Source organism: Lepidochelys olivacea (genome assembly GCF_965140295.1).
Source record: "Lepidochelys olivacea isolate rLepOli2 genome assembly, chromosome: 3".
In the NCBI taxonomy this organism is placed as follows: Eukaryota; Metazoa; Chordata; order Testudines; family Cheloniidae; genus Lepidochelys; species Lepidochelys olivacea.
The window spans coordinates 38713024-38730463 of NC_140413.1; the positions used below are offsets into that span (position 1 = coordinate 38713024).

The following is a 17440-nucleotide window of genomic DNA, read 5'->3' on the forward strand; positions in this document are numbered from 1 at the left end:
ACATAGATGCCAGGAGTGGAGAAATTCTACTTGTACCCCTGCACACCTGCACAAAACGTAACGTGGTTCTTCATGTCACAGAGTTGGGGGGAAATGAAAGCAGAAACTTGAATTCAGCACAATTTATACTCTAACATATTCAATAGCAGTCTTATTGGGTAGCAGCCAGCATTAATAGATGTGAGATGAAAACCCTGGTATTTTTCAGGTGTTTTTCTAACTGATTCTAGTAGGGTGAAATTACCACAGATCCAAATTCATTAGATTTACTCTTATCTCAGATGTGTGTTTTTCCCCTTGTTTCCTTCCCTCACACCCCCAACCAGGAAAGGACAGACAATGTGGCGATTTGATATGCGGTTCATATGTGTGTGGCAGGATTGGGGGATAACTCAAGGCTGTGTTCTGTTGCTCCTCCTTTCCAGTGTAGGACATTAGGGGAGCTATTGTCCTGGTATCTCCAATATGTGGTAGCTCAAACATCTATTTCATTGGATCTACCTGGGAAACCAGCATACCCAATTCCTTAGCAGGACTGGGATTTGGATGAAGGTAAATTGGCTGTGGCTTAATCTAGAGAAGATTGAATTAACACTGGAGGAGGGAAATGACTGTAAGAAATGGTAATGCTGATATCAGCTCTCTCAGTCAAGGGAGATTTCCTGCCTTTGGTTATTCGACTTTGCTGTTTGGGGTCTTACTGGATCCTCAGCTTTTTTTAGATGTCCAGATAGCAGCCATGATCAGAAGTATTTTTGTCTTCTGCTCTTAGCCAGGAGGTTGTGACCTTTCCCTTTGGATGCAGACCTCAATGATTCATGCCTTGGTAATTAAGCATTTGGAATACTGCAATGTACTATACAGGGTCTATTTTTACTTCATAATTATAGAATCATAGAAATGTAAGATTTGAGGGACCTTGATAAGTTATCTAGTCCAGTCCCATACACTGAGCCAGGACCAAGTATTATCTAAACCAGCGTTTCTCAAACTGGGGTCTGCGGACCCCTGGGGGTCTGTGAGGGTACTCCAGGTGGTCCGCAGGCCCCACTGATCAACTTCTCCCTCACCCTCCCTCAATTCCTGCCCCTCCCTCTGTTTCCTGGCATGCAGGAGGCGCTGGGAGGGATGGGGAAGAAGTGGGGATGAGGCATGCTCAGGGGAATGGGTGGAAAGAGGCGGGGAAGAGGAGGGGCAGGGGTGCAGTGGGAACGGGAAGAGATGGGGTGGGGTCTTCAGAGAAGGGGTGGAGTGGGGGCAGGACCTGGGGCTCAGTGGGGTCTTGGGGGTCCCTGAAAAAATTTAAATCAAAATGGGGGTCCTCAGTTTGCTTAAGTTTGGGAACCGCTGATTTAGACCATCCCTGACAGGTGTTTGTTGAATCTGTTCTTAAAAACCTTCAGTAAGGGAGATTCCAAAACCTCCCTAAGTGATTTTGTTCCTTGTGCTTAACTACCCTTACAGTTAGGAAGTTTTGTCTAATGTCCAATCTAAATCTCCCTTGCTGCAATTTAAGACCATTACTTCTTTTCCTGTCCTCACTGGTGAAGAACAATTTATCACCCTCCTCTTTATAACAACCTTTTACGTACTTGAACACTGCTATCATGTCCCTCCAGCCCCAGTCTTCTCTACTACTGTCTAAACAAATCCAGTTGTTTCAATCTTTCCTCTTGGTAATTTAATTGTAGACCTTTAATAATTTTTGTTTCTCTCCTCTGGACTTTCCCCAATTTGTCCATATCTTTCCTGAAGTGTGGTACCCAGAACTGGACACAATTCTCCATAATGTGCATCTATGCTGGGTTTTTCAGAATCACTCACCATTAATTTAACTCCTCTCACTGAGGTGAATGGGAGTTTTACCATTGACTGAAATGGGAGCAGACATAGGCTAATACTGACTGCTTTTGAAAATCTCACCTTGATGTTTTAATGTCACTGTGAGCTTGGACTCAGTGAATCCTCTCTCAATATGTTTCTGATAGTCATTGATAAAAAGCTAACTAAAGATATACACCACATTGTTTTCATAATGATACATAAGACCCTGATTTCTGTCTATTTTAGGAATTTATATGGTGCCTATTAACATAACCTCTGAACACCTCATAATCTTTAATGTCTGAGGAACATTTTGCTTTTTCTTATGAACAAGGATTATAATGTAAAATAATTTTGTAATGCCCGTCAAGTCCTTCTTTGCATCTCTGTTGCTCCTTGTATTCTACATTATACTACTGAAGTGATGAAAAATTAGCAAAATAAAATTTAAAAATGACTGATTAATACAATGGAATGTCAAGTGTCTTGTAGCTTCCCTAAAGCTTATTTTACTGTGTCCCTGAAAATGGAAAGTAAAGAAAAGGTTTCATTTTGTCTCCCAGTAGAAGCCAGTCTCATTCAGATATTGGGGGCAGAGTGTGGGGGGTATATTTATGTTCAATGCTATTTTCTGTAGACCAGCTGCTTCAAAACTATTTAAAGGTTCCGTATACACTGAATTTAGCTGCCTCTCAAAACTAAATATTAGACTATGTCTGTTTTATTGTGATAAGATGCTGCCAGTGATTTGGTAAACAACATTACTTTGGGCTGAAAAAAAAACATTGGACATGTTGTCCTTCACCTTATTATCCCACATGTCTTAAGCAATGCTGCACTCGGTTCACAAATTGCTCTGAAAAATCTACCTAAAGAATCAAACAAATTAAATAATCCTTAATCTTTAAAGTAAAACTATTTGTTATGAGTTCACAAACTTTAGCTTTCACAACAATTGGTTGTCTACATTTTTAATGGGGTTGGAAGACTCTGAGGGTATTAGATCTAAAATACTCTGAGCTTTACAAACAGTTACATCAAATTTGTAAAGCATCTCAAGGTTTAAATGACAAAATAACTCATGCAGCATGACAAAAACAATTAAAATATCTTTGGGAACATCATGTAGAAATTATCCACTAATCAGAGAAGGGTGTACAAAATGAAGTGGAAACCCAATCTTCTTACTATCTGTGGAGCCCTTTTCAGATTGAGGAATACAGTTAAAGTTGTATATGTTTGTTTTGCCTGCAGTCCTTCCCTTCCTTACACCTGCCTTACATAGAGTTAGCTGAACAAAACAGTAGAGAACATAAATTGCTTTGCCATTATCTTAATAGTCATTAGGTCCTAGATAGAAGTGGATCTTCTAAACAACTCAGGACCATGGAAACCCCTCCCACCAAAGTCTCTACTGACCTTTTCCTAGCTAAAATTCAGAAACAGTACTCCATCCTCATCCTCCTAGATCTGTCACCCACCTTTGACATAGTCAGCCATGCTCTTCTTCTTGAAGTCTAGTCCATATCTAGTTGGCAGCCGGTATCAAGTGGAGTACCCCAAGGGTCGGTCCTGGGGCCGGTTTTGTTCAATATCTTCATAAATGATCTGGAGGATGGTGTGGATTGCACTCTCAGCAAATTTGTGGATGATACTAAACTGGGAGGAGTGGTAGATACGCTGGAGGGGAGGGATAGGATACAGAAGGACCTAGACAAATTGGAGGATTGGGCCAAAAGAAATCTGATGAGGTTCAATAAGGATAAGTACAGGGTCCTGCACTTAGGATGGAAGAACCCAATGCACAGCTACAGACTAGGGACCGAATGGCTAGGCAGCAGTTCTGCGGAAAAGGACCTAGGGGTGACAGTGGACGAGAAGCTGGATATGAGTCAGCAGTGTGCCCTTGTTGGCAAGAAGGCCAATGGCATTTTGGGATGTATAAGTAGGGGCATAGCGAGCAGATCAAGGGACGTGATCGTTCCCCTCTATTCGACATTGGTGAGGCCTCATCTGGAGTACTGTGTCCAGTTTTGGGCCCCACACTTCAAGAAGGATGTGGATAAATTGGAGAGAGTCCAGCGAAGGGCAACAAAAATGATTAGGGGACTGGAACACATGAGTTATGAGGAGAGGCTGAGGGAGCTGGGATTGTTTAGCCTGCAGAAGAGAAGAATGAGGGGGGATTTGATAGCTGCTTTCAACTACCTGAAAGGGGGTTCCAAAGAGGATGGCTCTAGACTGTTCTCAGTGGTAGCAGATGACAGAACAAGGAGTAATGGTCTCAAGTTGCAGTGGGGGAGGTTTAGGTTGGATATTAGGAAAAACTTTTTCACTAGGAGGGTGGTGAAGCTCTGGAATGTGTTACCTAGGGAGATGGTAGAATCTCCTTCCTTAGAGGTTTTTAAGGTCAGGCTTGACAAAGCCCTGGCTGGGATGATTTAACTGGGAATTGGTCCTGCTTTGAGCAGGGGGTTGGACTAGATGACCTTCTGGGGTCCCTTCCAACCCTGATATTCTATGATTCTATGAAGTCTTGTCCTCTTTTGGATTCCATGATGGTCCCCTCCTGTTTCTCCTCCTACCTTTCTCATCGCTACCTCAGTGTGTCCTCTAGAGGATCCTCCTTATCCACACTCCAACTTTCTGTGGAGATTCCATAGGGCTGTGTCCTTGGTCCCCTTCTCTTCTCTCTGGGTAATCTCCACTGCAAATACAAATTCAGCTACGATTTCTGTGCTGACAAGTCATAGATCTACCTCTTTATTCTACACCTGTCTTCTTCTGTCCAAACTAAAGTCACAACCTGTCTCTCTGACAGCTCTTCATGAATGTCTAGCTGCCCGCTCAAGCTAAACCAGATCTCCTAATCTTTTCTCACAGGCCTTCCACACTACCTCCTTTTTTGATCACTGTGGACAACACCACCATCCGGCCTGTCACTCAGGCCTGTTACCAGTGTGTCACTGTCAAGTTAGATCTCTCTCTCAATCCTCACATTCAGACTATATAAAAATCTTGACATTTTTTTCTGCATAATATCTGGGTTATGGCCCTTCCTATCCATGCACACCACTAAAACTATCATCCGAGCTTTCATTATCTTGCATCTCAATTACTGCAACATACAGACAAAACCTTCTGTGTAAGGGGGTGGGGCAATTCTTGGGAAAGGGTGGAAGGAATGACATCGGTCAGAGCCCAAGGCTGGAGTTGGGGTGATCTCTGCTAAGCATATTAACATGTGTATGTTCTTTTATTATTTTAATATGTCTTATCTGTAATGCTTTCACCCTAAGAATCAATGTGCTTGCTTAAAATGAGCTGTGTGGTAACTTAGAACTGTGGACAATTATACTGTTAGGTTAAACAAACATTTAACCTAACATATACAAAATATTACAGCTCGCTGTTTTATTACCATGTATTGTGTAATCTGTTGAGGGAAGGGGGTTAAAAGAAGCACCTCTCTCTAAGCACACAAGATACAGGAAAATTATAAAGCCAGGCTAGGTGGAACTGCAGACAATATGTATTAGTAAAAGTGATATAAGCTTTTCCAAGCTACACTTGTCATTCATACTGTGACACTACCAAGATGGGAGGAAAAATCAAAGATCTGTTGTACAGGTAACCAACCTTTTCTCTTCCCACCCACTACCAATCAGGCATGCCAACAGGGCTGATATTGAATTTATCAGCATTTCAGTACCTGCAAAAATCAGAGTCATCCGATTATACCAGAACAACAAATGTTAAAACAAGAGGCGATTGAAGGTAATAGAGATTAATAAATATCATTATTATATATATTTTCATTCATAGATTATAATACCAGAATGGACCACTGTGGCCACCTCATCTGACATGTGTACCACAGGCCATAGGAAGACGACAACAAACTTTAATGTATTAATATTCACAACACTCCTATGAAATAGGTGAATATTATCTGTATAATACAGATCAGGACTCAGACACAGACGGGTTTAATTAACTTTCCAAAGGCCACCCAGTGAACTAGGGTGAGAACACAGGAATCTACTAATGCACAATGGTCAGTACACTGAGGCAACACTGCCTCTCAAGTGTGATGTTGAAGAGATTAGGGCAATGTGTCCAAATCCTGTGACACTTGTGGACACAACTAGCAACCTGAAGAGATCATAAGGACCACACCAATGACCTAATCCTGCAAATACTGACACGTGAGTTCTTATATGATGGATGAAAAAAGTAGCAAGCAAACTAATTTCAGTTTCAACACCTACAAAGGAGTTATTAAAAATAATGAGAAAAGGCACTCTATAGAACAACAACAATGAAACATACCCACAGAAAAATCCTTTTCATAAGCAAAACAAAAAACCTCAGAAACTGCAGAAAACATTTGGGCTCCAATTTAATTTTACTACGTCATAAAGAGTTACCCTATATTCAATCAATCATCTGTCGGATAAAATGTCTGAATGATTTTTCACATCCTGTGTTCCTGGCTAAGGCTCTGCATCTCTTCTTACTGGTACAGGGTAGTCAGCTGGAATGGATCTTGGCATAAAACACTCAAATGTAGTGAAAAATAAATACAAAAAGCTGACCCTAGCCTGTAATTGAACAGGCTCTATATTTGTTTTTTCTGGTTAATTAATTAATCCTGGGCTCCCTTTTCTTATTCTCCCTTCCTTGGGCTCTCCAAGTATTATTTCTAGTATCACTAGATGCCATCCATCAAAAGGATACATCCACAGAACCGTAGAGCATACATGTGGTCAGTTTATTTAGTTTATGTTAGAAACATCAAATCCGTTCCTTATGAAATTTCACAATAAACTGCCCTCTAGGATCTCTTCAGATATGTGAGTGATTCTGCCACCAGACTTAGGAGTTGGGCATTCCTCGAACATGCTTTACATTATGTGTCCAGTGTTCCAGTTGCAGCATCCATTTTCTTGCCAGTCCCTCATATACTCCATGTAACAACAAGGTCATGGAATGATTTAGAAATGGTTTAACGGGATGTGAGAATGATGCCATAAAATATGCACTGCTTATAGGAGCTTGGACCCCAGATGAAGCAAACAAACTGTTTACAGAAGATGAGTTTTAAGGCTGAGAAGTTAGTCTGCCTCTCTTTCTGAAATTCTTCTCTTTCGGTAACTGGCTAAAATAAATATATCTTCATATGAGAAAATGTGGAATCATTGTGTCAAGTTATTATATTAAATAGTGTAATGAAGTTGGTAGAGTCAGGAAATAATCTTAACGAATTCAAACATAGTTAGAGATAAAATAATTGAAAATTTCAGAATAGCTATATAAAGAATAAGGCTAATTACAACATTCTGAACCTAGAGGAAATAACACTCATTAGTGACAATAGCCATAGGGGTAACCTATATAGTAAAAATAGATGGTCCTCTTAAATAATGTTATTCTAGATTTATGCCAGCATGATTACATAGACTGTCAGCAACAGTGAGTCGATCTTTTGGACTTAAGTTTGTAAAGCTCTATATTAAGGATCTCTTTTCATACCAAAATTGCCTCAGAATAATACTGAATTAGGTAAATTTTCTACTTTGTAATAAGACTGATAGAAATTTTTACTGCTTGCTAGGTTTTTAACATCCTAGGTCAAGTTCATACATTGGCACATTGTAAACATTCATATAACCACCTCTAAAAGTCTATTTTGATTAATAAGAGATATTTATAAAAAGCCTTTTTCTGTACTTTACCGTAAGCAATCTAAAACTGAAACAGTTGATTAAATAATTTTATTTAACCAATGCATTATTTCAGACCATATCTACTCTAAAGTTCTTAAAAGTGACCCAAGTTCAGTGAGTTAAGGTCTCAGCCTGGAAAATTCAAGCTAGAGTGTTCAAGTTATTTCAATTTATCTGTTACCTTGTTTCCCGGGACATGTTATTTTGCACTGAAGATGATGTTAAAAAATCAGCACACTGGGGGGTATGCCTTTGTGAATAATTGAATCTTATAGGGAAATGAGATACTGGAGTAATGGATGCTACTAGAAATGCGAGCAAGAGAAAGTTGTAGTATTGAAAATTCACTAATGGGTGCTCCTCCTCCTCTGCCACCATTTATCAAGTTGACTGTATGCGAAACCCTATATTTTACCTGGACAACCATGAAACTTGATAGATAGAAACATTCCATTCTGATGACTGCTGATTATTTTATAACCTGGAGAATAAGGCTTGATGATGAAAATGTATACGCTGTTAATCTGTGTCTCCTTTTTTTCTTAAATTTTGCTAATTTTGTTTTAGTTACTTCAAGAATACCTCATGGCAGTGAATTCCATAGTTATCCATATAATACTTAAAATATTAATCCATTTTCAGTTTACAGTATCAATTTTTAATCCACACATCAAAACCACTAACCCAGGAACCTATCCTTGCAACAAAGCCCAATGTCAACTCTGTCCACATATTTATTCAAGTGACACCATCATAGGACCTAATCACATTAGCCACGCCATCAGGGGCTCGTTCACCTACACATCTACCAATGTGATATATACCATCATGTGCCAGCAATGCCCCTCTGCCATGTACTTTGGCCAAACCAGACAGTCTCTACACAAAAGAATAAATGGACACAAATCTGACATCAGGAATCATAACATTCAAAAACCAGTAGGAGAACACTCCAACCTCTCTGGCCACTCATTAAAAGATTTCAGGGTGGCAATTTTGCAACAGAAAAGCTTCAAAAACAGACTCCAAGAAGAAACTGCTGAGCTTGAATTAATATGCAAACTAGATACCATTAACTTGGGTTTGAATAGAGACTGGGAGTGGTTGGGTCATTACACATACTGAACCTATTTCACCACGTTAAGTATCCTCACACCTTCTTGTCAACTGTCTAAATGGGCCATCTTGATTAGCACTACAAAAGTTTTTTTCTCCTGCTGATAATAGCTCATCTTAATTAATTAGCCTCTTACTCCACCTTTTCATGTTCTCTGTATGTATGTGTATATAGATATAGATATATATATCTTCTTACTATATGTTCCATTCTATACATCCAATGAAGTGGGCTGTAGCCCACGAAAGCTTATGCTCTAATAAATTTGTTAGTCTCTAAGGTGCCACAAGTACTCCTGTTCTTTTTGCGGATACAGACTAACACGGCTGCTACTCTGAAACCCATTGTTTTCTTGGGAAAATCATCTTGTGGGCAAGAGGACTCAGAGCACTTGAATGGTCTTGATGTATCATTCATTATTCTAGGTTTCCATTATAGCTCTTCACTTTTCCAAACTATCACAAGTCTCTTTAGTCTCTCCTCATTTTGAATCTCCTGCCCCATACACCCATTCTCTTTGTTGTCTTTTCATGGCCCTCACTCAATTCAGATAAAAGATGTGCCACGCCATATAACTGGTTTCTTAATGCAGCCCAACATTTTATTCCAAAATAATGACAAGGCAGGTGGCAAGCTGTCATTACCATGATGATTGCTACCTATTAGTTCATAGTGAGTCTACACTAGAATATCCTTTTATAATTGTTATTCCAATCTCCCCTCCTTTATCCCTCCCACTTGCTTGTTTCACCATTATTGCATCTTGTCTTTTAAGATTGTGAGCTTCTGGGACAGGGACAATGGACCAGATTATGTCACCTTGACTCATATCACACTGAGGACAACAAGAACATTTGTGAAATGAAGTGCTAATCCCTGTACCAGAATCTGGTGCTATATGCTTATATACGGTGACCAGACGTCCCGATAAAATCGGGACTGTCCCAATATTTAATTATTTGTCCCATGTCCCGACCGATGTATGGTTGGGATGCCATTTGTCCCGATATTTTGCCTTTTTTTTTTTTTTGGCTTGGGGCGGCAAAAAACCTAGAGCCGGCCCTGGTAGGGGGGTGAGCCTGTGGCTGCTCCCCCATGTGTCCCGATATTTTGTTCTTGTCATCTGGTCACCCTATGTTTATACAGTGTCTGCCACAGTGGGTGCATCCACACAGCCATTGGCTGTGAGCCTCTGAGTCAGGGTTGACAGACTCAGGCTAGCAGGGCTTGTACTAGTGCTCTAAAAATAGCTGTGGAGAGAGCGCTTTGAAGTTGTGGCTTGGGCTGAGCTTTGGCTCAAAGCCCACCCTACACCCTAGGCTTCAGAACCCAGACTCCAGTCGGAGCCACAACTTCAAAGTGCTGCCTACACAGCTATTTTTAAAGCACAAGCATAAACCCCACTAGCTGGAGTCTGTCAGAGTTAGTTGAGACCTCTATGTGCTCTCACATTCATAATAATATAAACTTTCTGGTTTCCAGGAGTATTTAGCCATTTTCAGTGGCACTCATGAAACACTGTCAAGCTCCATCCCTTTGGGGAATTCTTACTGTACTCAGCAATTGCTGTTGAAATTAATTTCTTTCCATGAAGTAATCATACTGAGATTGTGAAATGGTGCAAACCCAACCCTTTTTCATTTTAAGGTTTTAGTAATATCTCAAATAATCTTAGAGACATCCCAAGAAGGTACACCATGTGCAGGAAAGGTAAGTTATAAATAATCATCTTGTCTACATTTTCATCTTCTGCTTGGGCTACCTTTAATATTCAGCTATTCACTTTGTAACTTACAAAACTAAAGTTTTTTTCAGTTTGTGTCTTCATGTACTGCATTCCAGTCAGGAACCTCTTTATCACTTATCTATCAATACGTTACTGGCTTCATAGGCAGTCTTTTCCAATGCAAGTCCTGTTTCTCATTACGTCAGGTTCAATATCAGCGGCAGCTCTAACACGGAAGCTGATACAGTTTTTCTAGTTGCCATAATACAATCCATTTCAAACTTACTATTTTGTACTCTGAAAGACAAACTGCTGTTACCCTTCTCAGCTGTCTTTCTCTGGAAAGTTTCATTTTTTATACCTCTCTCCAACATTTAAAACAGTGTAACCTCCAGAAAGGTCATTTTAGACAAAATAGTTTGAGGGGGAAAGCATTTTATTGTTTTAAGCAACATGGCTTACAATAATCACGACAAAAGTTATATTTAGAAGAACTTACAGTAGAGTCAGTTTGCATTATTTTTCACAAAAAATATGGTTACTTTTTTGTATTAGAGGGACATTGGGATGGGGTGTAAAGACCACATATTGCAGCCGACACTAAAAAGTTAATGAAGAGAGCAATCATGACCCCAGCTGTGGATAAATTGCTGGTTAGCAACAGCTGGGATAAAAAGCAGCCACCCAGGTGGAGCAGGGCGGCTGCCAGACAGACTGAAAGTCACTGCAGAGGTTCTCTACCGCATCGGATGGGGAAAACCTGTCAAAAGAGACTAACTCCGTGGCTGCAGGCCCCAGGGAAGCTTGCCATATAGAAGACCCCTGCAAAGGCCACAGGAAGGAAGCAGCCCAGGGAGGCAGCAGGGGACCTAAGCAAACAGTCCCTCACTGCCTAACATAGGGTCCCTGGGCTGGGACTAAGAGGAGAGGGCAGGACTGGGTTCCTCTAGTACCCTCGACAGGGAAGGGGGGTACAGACTGCTTAGGCTCCAGATTGGGGGTAGCAATCCCCAAATAAGATTGTTGGACTTTATTTTTGCTTCTGTTTTTAACTTCCCTTGTTCCTGCCCAGCGGAAGAAGGGAGAGGGAGATATCAGGCCAGGACTAGCACCTGGAGGCCCATTATAGGACCATTAGGACACTGGGGATGAGATCCCTGCTTTCTTGAAATGGGAGGGGCTCAGACAACCCATGGATAAAGAGCTGAGCACTACAGGTCATATTTCTGACTGATACCAAAAGGAAAATAGAGACAAGGTTGCTGTTACTAATGCTGGTGAGGAGAAGGTGCATTAAAGGGTGAGAGGCCTGACTACAAATCTAATTAGATGTGAGGTAAAATATCATATGCTATTTGTAAGAGGATAGACTATAAGGTCAGACAACCAGACCGCCGAAGGCCAGAGCAGATCTACCACATCAACTTACTGAAGCCCTGGCTTGACAGAGAGACATGCCTGGTCATTCAGGGAGCTCGACCCCAGACAGACGACCCACAGGGGCAGGTGAGGATATCCCTCAAATTAACTCCAGAACAACGAACAGAGGTCATTGATATGACCCAACGGAACCAAAACGTGTTCTGTACACAGCCGGGCTGTACGACACTGGTCCAACATCATATCGTCACCAGTCCCAGAGAAAGGGTGACGATAAGACTGTACCGAATACCGGAAGCTAAAAGGGAAGAAATTAGGATGGAAGTGAAGAAGATGCTGGAACTCAGGATTATTGAAGAATCCCACAGCCAGTGGTCCAGCCCTATCGTCCTAGTCCCCAAGCCTGATGGCACCCTGAGGTTTTGCAGCGACTTCCGGAAATTGAATGAAGTATCCCAATTCGATGCATATCTGATACCACGCATCAATGAGCTAGTTGATCAGTTAGGCAAAGCCCAATACCTAACCACCGTGGACCTGACCAAAGGATATTGGCAAATCCCCCTGGCCAAGAATGTCAAGGAGAAGACTGCCTTCTCTACACCCAATGGCCTGTTCCAATACACTGTCCTCCCTTTCGGACTCCATGGGGCCCCTGCAACATTCCAATGACTTATGGACAAATTGCTGCTACCCCATGCCAAGTATGCCACCGCCTATTTAGACAACATAGTCATCCATAGCCCTGACTGGGAAATGCACCTAGGAAAAGTAGAAGTGGTGCTAGACGCCTTGCGGAATGCCAACCTCACTGCCAACCCTCTCAAGTGCGTGACAGGGCTAGCTGAGGCCAGATACCTCGGGTATGTAATAGGGAGAAGTTTGGTGAAACCCCACTGGAATAAAGTGAAGGCAATATAGAATTGGCCTCGACCGGTCCGCAAAAAGCAGGTCAGAGCATTTCTAGGGATAGTAGGGTACTATCAGAGATTCATCCCTCATTTCGCCACAAGAGCGGGGCCATTGACAAACCTGATAAAGGCTCAGGGCCCCGAGATAGTAAAGTGGACTGATGCGTCAGAAGGAGCATTTGCAGATTTAAGGACAGCCCTTTGCTGTCATCCAGTGCTTATAGCCCCAGACTTCGAGAAGGAATTCGTCCTACAAACAGATGCCTCGGAGGTAGGGCTAGGAGCTGTCCTTTCGCAGATGGTAGGGGAGGAGGAACACCTGATCCTGTACCTCAGCTGGAAACTCCTCCCCAGGGAACAAAAGTAAGCCATTCTTGAAAAGGAATGTCTGGAGGTAAAATGGGCCATGGAGATTCTCCGCTACTACCTACTGGGGCGGTGGTTAACCCTGGTGACAGACCATGTCCTGCTCCAGTGGATGCACAGAAACAAGGAGAAGAACACAAGAATGACTAGATGGTTCCCATCCCTGCAACCTTTCCATTTCTGGGTACAGCATAGGGCCAGAAGCCAACATGGCAATGCTGATGGCCTGTCACAACAGCACTGCCTCTTGTCCCAAGTAGCCCAACCCCATGGTGTTGAGCAGGGGCAGGAGATATGTAATACAGCATGGCTAGAGGGCAGCAGGAGAGTGATCGAGGGGAGAATGAATGAGGGAGGCAACCTAGTGACAGAGGATGTGGAAAAAGCTGATGTACTCAATGCTGTTTTTGCCTCTGTCTTCATGAACAAAGTCAGCTCCCAGACTGCTGCACTGGGCAGCACAGCATGGGGAGGAGGGGACCAGCCCTCTGTGAAGAAAGAAGTGGTTCGGGACTATTTAGAAAAGATGGACGAGCACAAGTTCATGGGGCCAGATGCGCTCCATCCAAGAGTGCTAAAGGAGTTGGCGGATGTGATTGCAGAGCCATTGGCCATTCTCTTTGAAAACTCATGGCGATCAGGGGAGGTCCCAGACGACTGGAAAAAGGCTAATGTAGTGCCCATCTTTAAAAAAGGGAAGAAGGAGGATCCTGGGAATGACAAGCCACTCAGCCTCACCTCAGTCCCTGGAAAAATCATGGAGCAGGTCCTCAAGGAATCAATTCTGAAGCACTTAGAGGAGAGGAAAGTGATCAGGAACAGTCAGCATGGATTCACCAAGGGAAAGTCATGCCTGACTAACCTAATTGCCTTCTATGACGAGATAACTGGCTCTGTGGATGAGGGAAAAGCAGTGGATGTGTTATTCCCTGACTTTAGCAAAGCTTTTGACACACAGTATTCTTGCCAGTGAGTTAAAGAAGTATGGGCTGGATGAATGGACTATAAGGTGGATAGAAAGCTGCCTAGATTGTTGGGCTCAATGGGTAGTGATCAATGGCTCCATGTCTAGTTGGCAGTCGGTATCAAGTGGAATGCCCCAAGGGTTGGTCCTCGGGCTGGTTTTGTTCAATATCTTCATTAATGATCTGGAGGATGGTGTGGGTTGCACCCTCAGCAAGTTTGCAGATGATAAACTGGGAGGAGAGGTAGATATGCTGGAGGGTAGGGATAGGATACAGAGGGCCCTAGACAAATTAGAGGATTGGGCCAAAAGAAATCTGATGAGGTTCAACAAGGACAAGTGCAGAGTCCTGCATTTAGGACGGAAGAATCCCATGCACCGCTACAGACTAGGGACTGAATGGCTAGGCAGCAGTTCTGCAGAAAAGGACCTAGGGGTTAAAGTGGACGAGAAGTTGGATATGAGTCAACAGTATGCCGTTGTTGCCAAGAAGGCCAATGGCATTTTGGGATGTATAAGTAGGGGCATTGCTAGCAGCTCGAGGGACGTGTTCGTTCCCCTCCATTCAACATTGGTGAGACCACATCTGGAGTACTGTGTCCAGTTTTGGTCCCCACACTACCAGAAGGATGTGAAAAAATTGGAAAATGTCCAGCGGAGGGCAACAAAAATGATTAGGGGACCGGAACACATGACTTATGAGGAGAGGCTGAGGGAACTGGGATTGTTTAGTCTGTGGAAGAGAAGAATGAGGGGGGATTTGATAGCTGCTTTCAACTACCTGAAAGGGGGTTCCAAAGAGGATGGCTCTAGACTGTTCTCAGTGGTAGCAGATGACAGAACAAGGAGTAATGGTCTCAAGTTGCAGTGGGGGAGGTTTAGGTTGAATATTAGGAAAAACTTTTTCACTGGGAGGGTGGTGAAATACTGGAATGTGTTACATAGGGAGATGGTGGAATCTTCTTCCTTTGAAGTTTTTAAGGTCAGGCTTGACAAAGCCCTGGCTGGGATGATTTAGTTGGGGATTGGTCCTGCTTTGAGCAGGGGGTTGGACTAGATGACCTTCTGAGGTCCCTTCCAATTCTGATATTCTATTATTCTTTGATTCTATGATCCTATGTTTAAATTCTAGTATAATTAGACAGCAAAAAACCATCCACTTGCTGCTTCAGCCTCACTGCGCCCCTTCCTCCACCCTCCCCACCCCCATCAAGGTTGAGGAAGAAAGTCCACCTCCTCCCTATAATTCACAGGTGGCAGTTCCTTCTGCTCCAACAGTGCCTGTATATCCTGTAGTTACTGTCAAATACAAAAATGATGGTGGTCAGACCACTGTGGTCACTGAATGTAAATCCTACACCCCTGCTGAGCTCCAAGATTTGCAAGCCAAGGTGTCTAGGAAAGATGGTGAACCTATCTGAAATAGAGTAATGCAATTATATAAGGAACATAGTAATGATTTTCTTAATGGTCTGGATGGACCCCTGGTGTTGAGTTATCAGTCAACCGGGGGACTAACTGAAGGGGACTGAAGAACAAAAACAGGCGACGGATTAACCCCGGTTCCCGTCATGGCCTTGGCAATGGCTGTAACTAATACCCAGGGAAAAAGAACCAAGCCAGGCCCTGATGACATCCGGGACTGGGAGTCAATGTATGCATACATGTTTTTGCATATGATTATCAGTGTAAGAGATAATCGTGACGGCACTGCCAAATGGCGAGATGACACCATTGTAAAAACACAAGCCAGAATAGTAAGTCAAGGTACCATTAGACGGGTAGCAAACTACCTTTCAGACGATATTAAGCACAGAAATCCATGGTTGAAATCTGTTGTTTTAGGGTTGGGTGGACTCCCTTGAGAATCTCTATCCTCCTGACAGTGGGATCAAGAAAAGGTAATTGATAACTGAAAACCGCTGAAATCAAATCCCTCTGTGAACCTTAGGCAAGAGCACTTCGTTGTTGCACGTGCAGCCTTCGCCTTCTAATGGAATCAAAATAAACTTCCAAAAGCCCAGTTCTCTGATCCTAAGTTAAGTCAAATTGGCTGAACGCCATGGATTTGCTGCCTGGGGTAAAAATAAAAATGAATAGGGAACTGGCGGCTCAAGCAGGGAGACAAGCAAATTCATTTCAATAAATCTTAACAGAAGTCTCCCTGTTTTAAAATTAAATACCAATAAAAAGCAGGAAAATTGGTTACTTAATATGAGTGCTAAAAATCTATTTACTTTGTCAAAACAATTGATAAAAGGGATCTTTCTGAAGTTTGGTTAAAAGGAATCAGGGGAACTAAAAAGGGATTTATCTCAAATCTTTCAATAGAAGGTGTTAGTTTTTCTATAATCTTAGTGCCTATGGAATGTAACTCCTTTCATATTTTAAAAAATGATAATATTGGAAAAATTCCTCATGCTAAATCTTTTTTGACAACCTATATTACCCATCCTTTTCTAGGACAGACTCCTTTTGTAGTCCAGTTGAAACCAAATGTACAGGTGGGAGCTCAAAAGCAGTACCTATTGTCTTGTAAACAAATCACTTTGGGTAATGAATTAGTTAACCAAGCATTAACTAATGGATGAATTGAGAAGACAGTCTCACCATACACATCTCCTGTTTGGATTGTAGCAAAAAAGGAACCCAGCAAAGGGTGGTTGATAATAAATTACAGACAAAGTAATGCTGCTGTCAAACAAAAAAAGGGATTATTACTAATCAAACTAAAATTCAATTCAAACTTCTTGCTAAATTAAAGAACAACCCCTAAAAAGCAGTTATTGACATTAAAGATATGTTTTTTTCAAATTCCAATTCTAAATCATCAAGGATTGACTGTTTTCATGTAAAATGGAAAAAAGTAAAAATTCCGAGTAGCCCCCCAGGAATTTTGTAATTCCCCCGCACGGTCTACACAAATGATGGCACAATCAATGGCCTCCTTCGATTATAATAATTGGGTTAGTTATTTGGATGATATTTTAAACTTTGATTCCACCCAAGAGAGTTGCATTGTCTTAAATGCCTTACAAACCAGGGTTGGAAAATCAAAAAGAAAAAGGTAAAAGAACCCGCCCTTAGGCAGACATTTTTGGGATGGCTATGGGGTGCCATAGATATTTCCTTAAATTCAGATGTGATGGAAGCAATAAACAAACTCACTTCTATCCGTTCCTTAAAGGATTTCCAAAGGGCTGCCGGATTAGCAGTCCAAACTAGTCTTTGGTCTTCCTCCTGGAATACCTTTTTCAAACAGGCCTACCTTCTAAGTAGGGGGGAAAATCATAATTGGTCACTTATACAAACAATATGGCAAAAATTAAAAGCCCACTTCTTTAAGAAACCTTCTCTTACCTACCTAGATGCCTCTAAGAAAGTGACCGTGTGTGTAAATACCAAACATGAACGTTGGTGGGT

General features: G+C 42.0%; 1 protein-coding gene across 1 annotated transcript in view; it reads left to right on the plus strand.

Annotated features, from left to right (window-relative positions):
• Positions 1 to 15438, plus strand: part of LOC311518446 (uncharacterized protein) — a gene marked incomplete at its 3' end in the record, with an annotated part of 178446 nt that extends 163008 nt beyond the window's left edge. Inside the window, exon 4 of the mRNA XM_084624271.1 lies at positions 15150 to 15438. Coding sequence (XP_084480397.1) covers positions 15150 to 15438 — 289 coding nt within the window. The remainder of the gene's footprint in view (positions 1 to 15149) is intronic.
• Positions 15439 to 17440: the final 2002 nt, after the last annotated feature.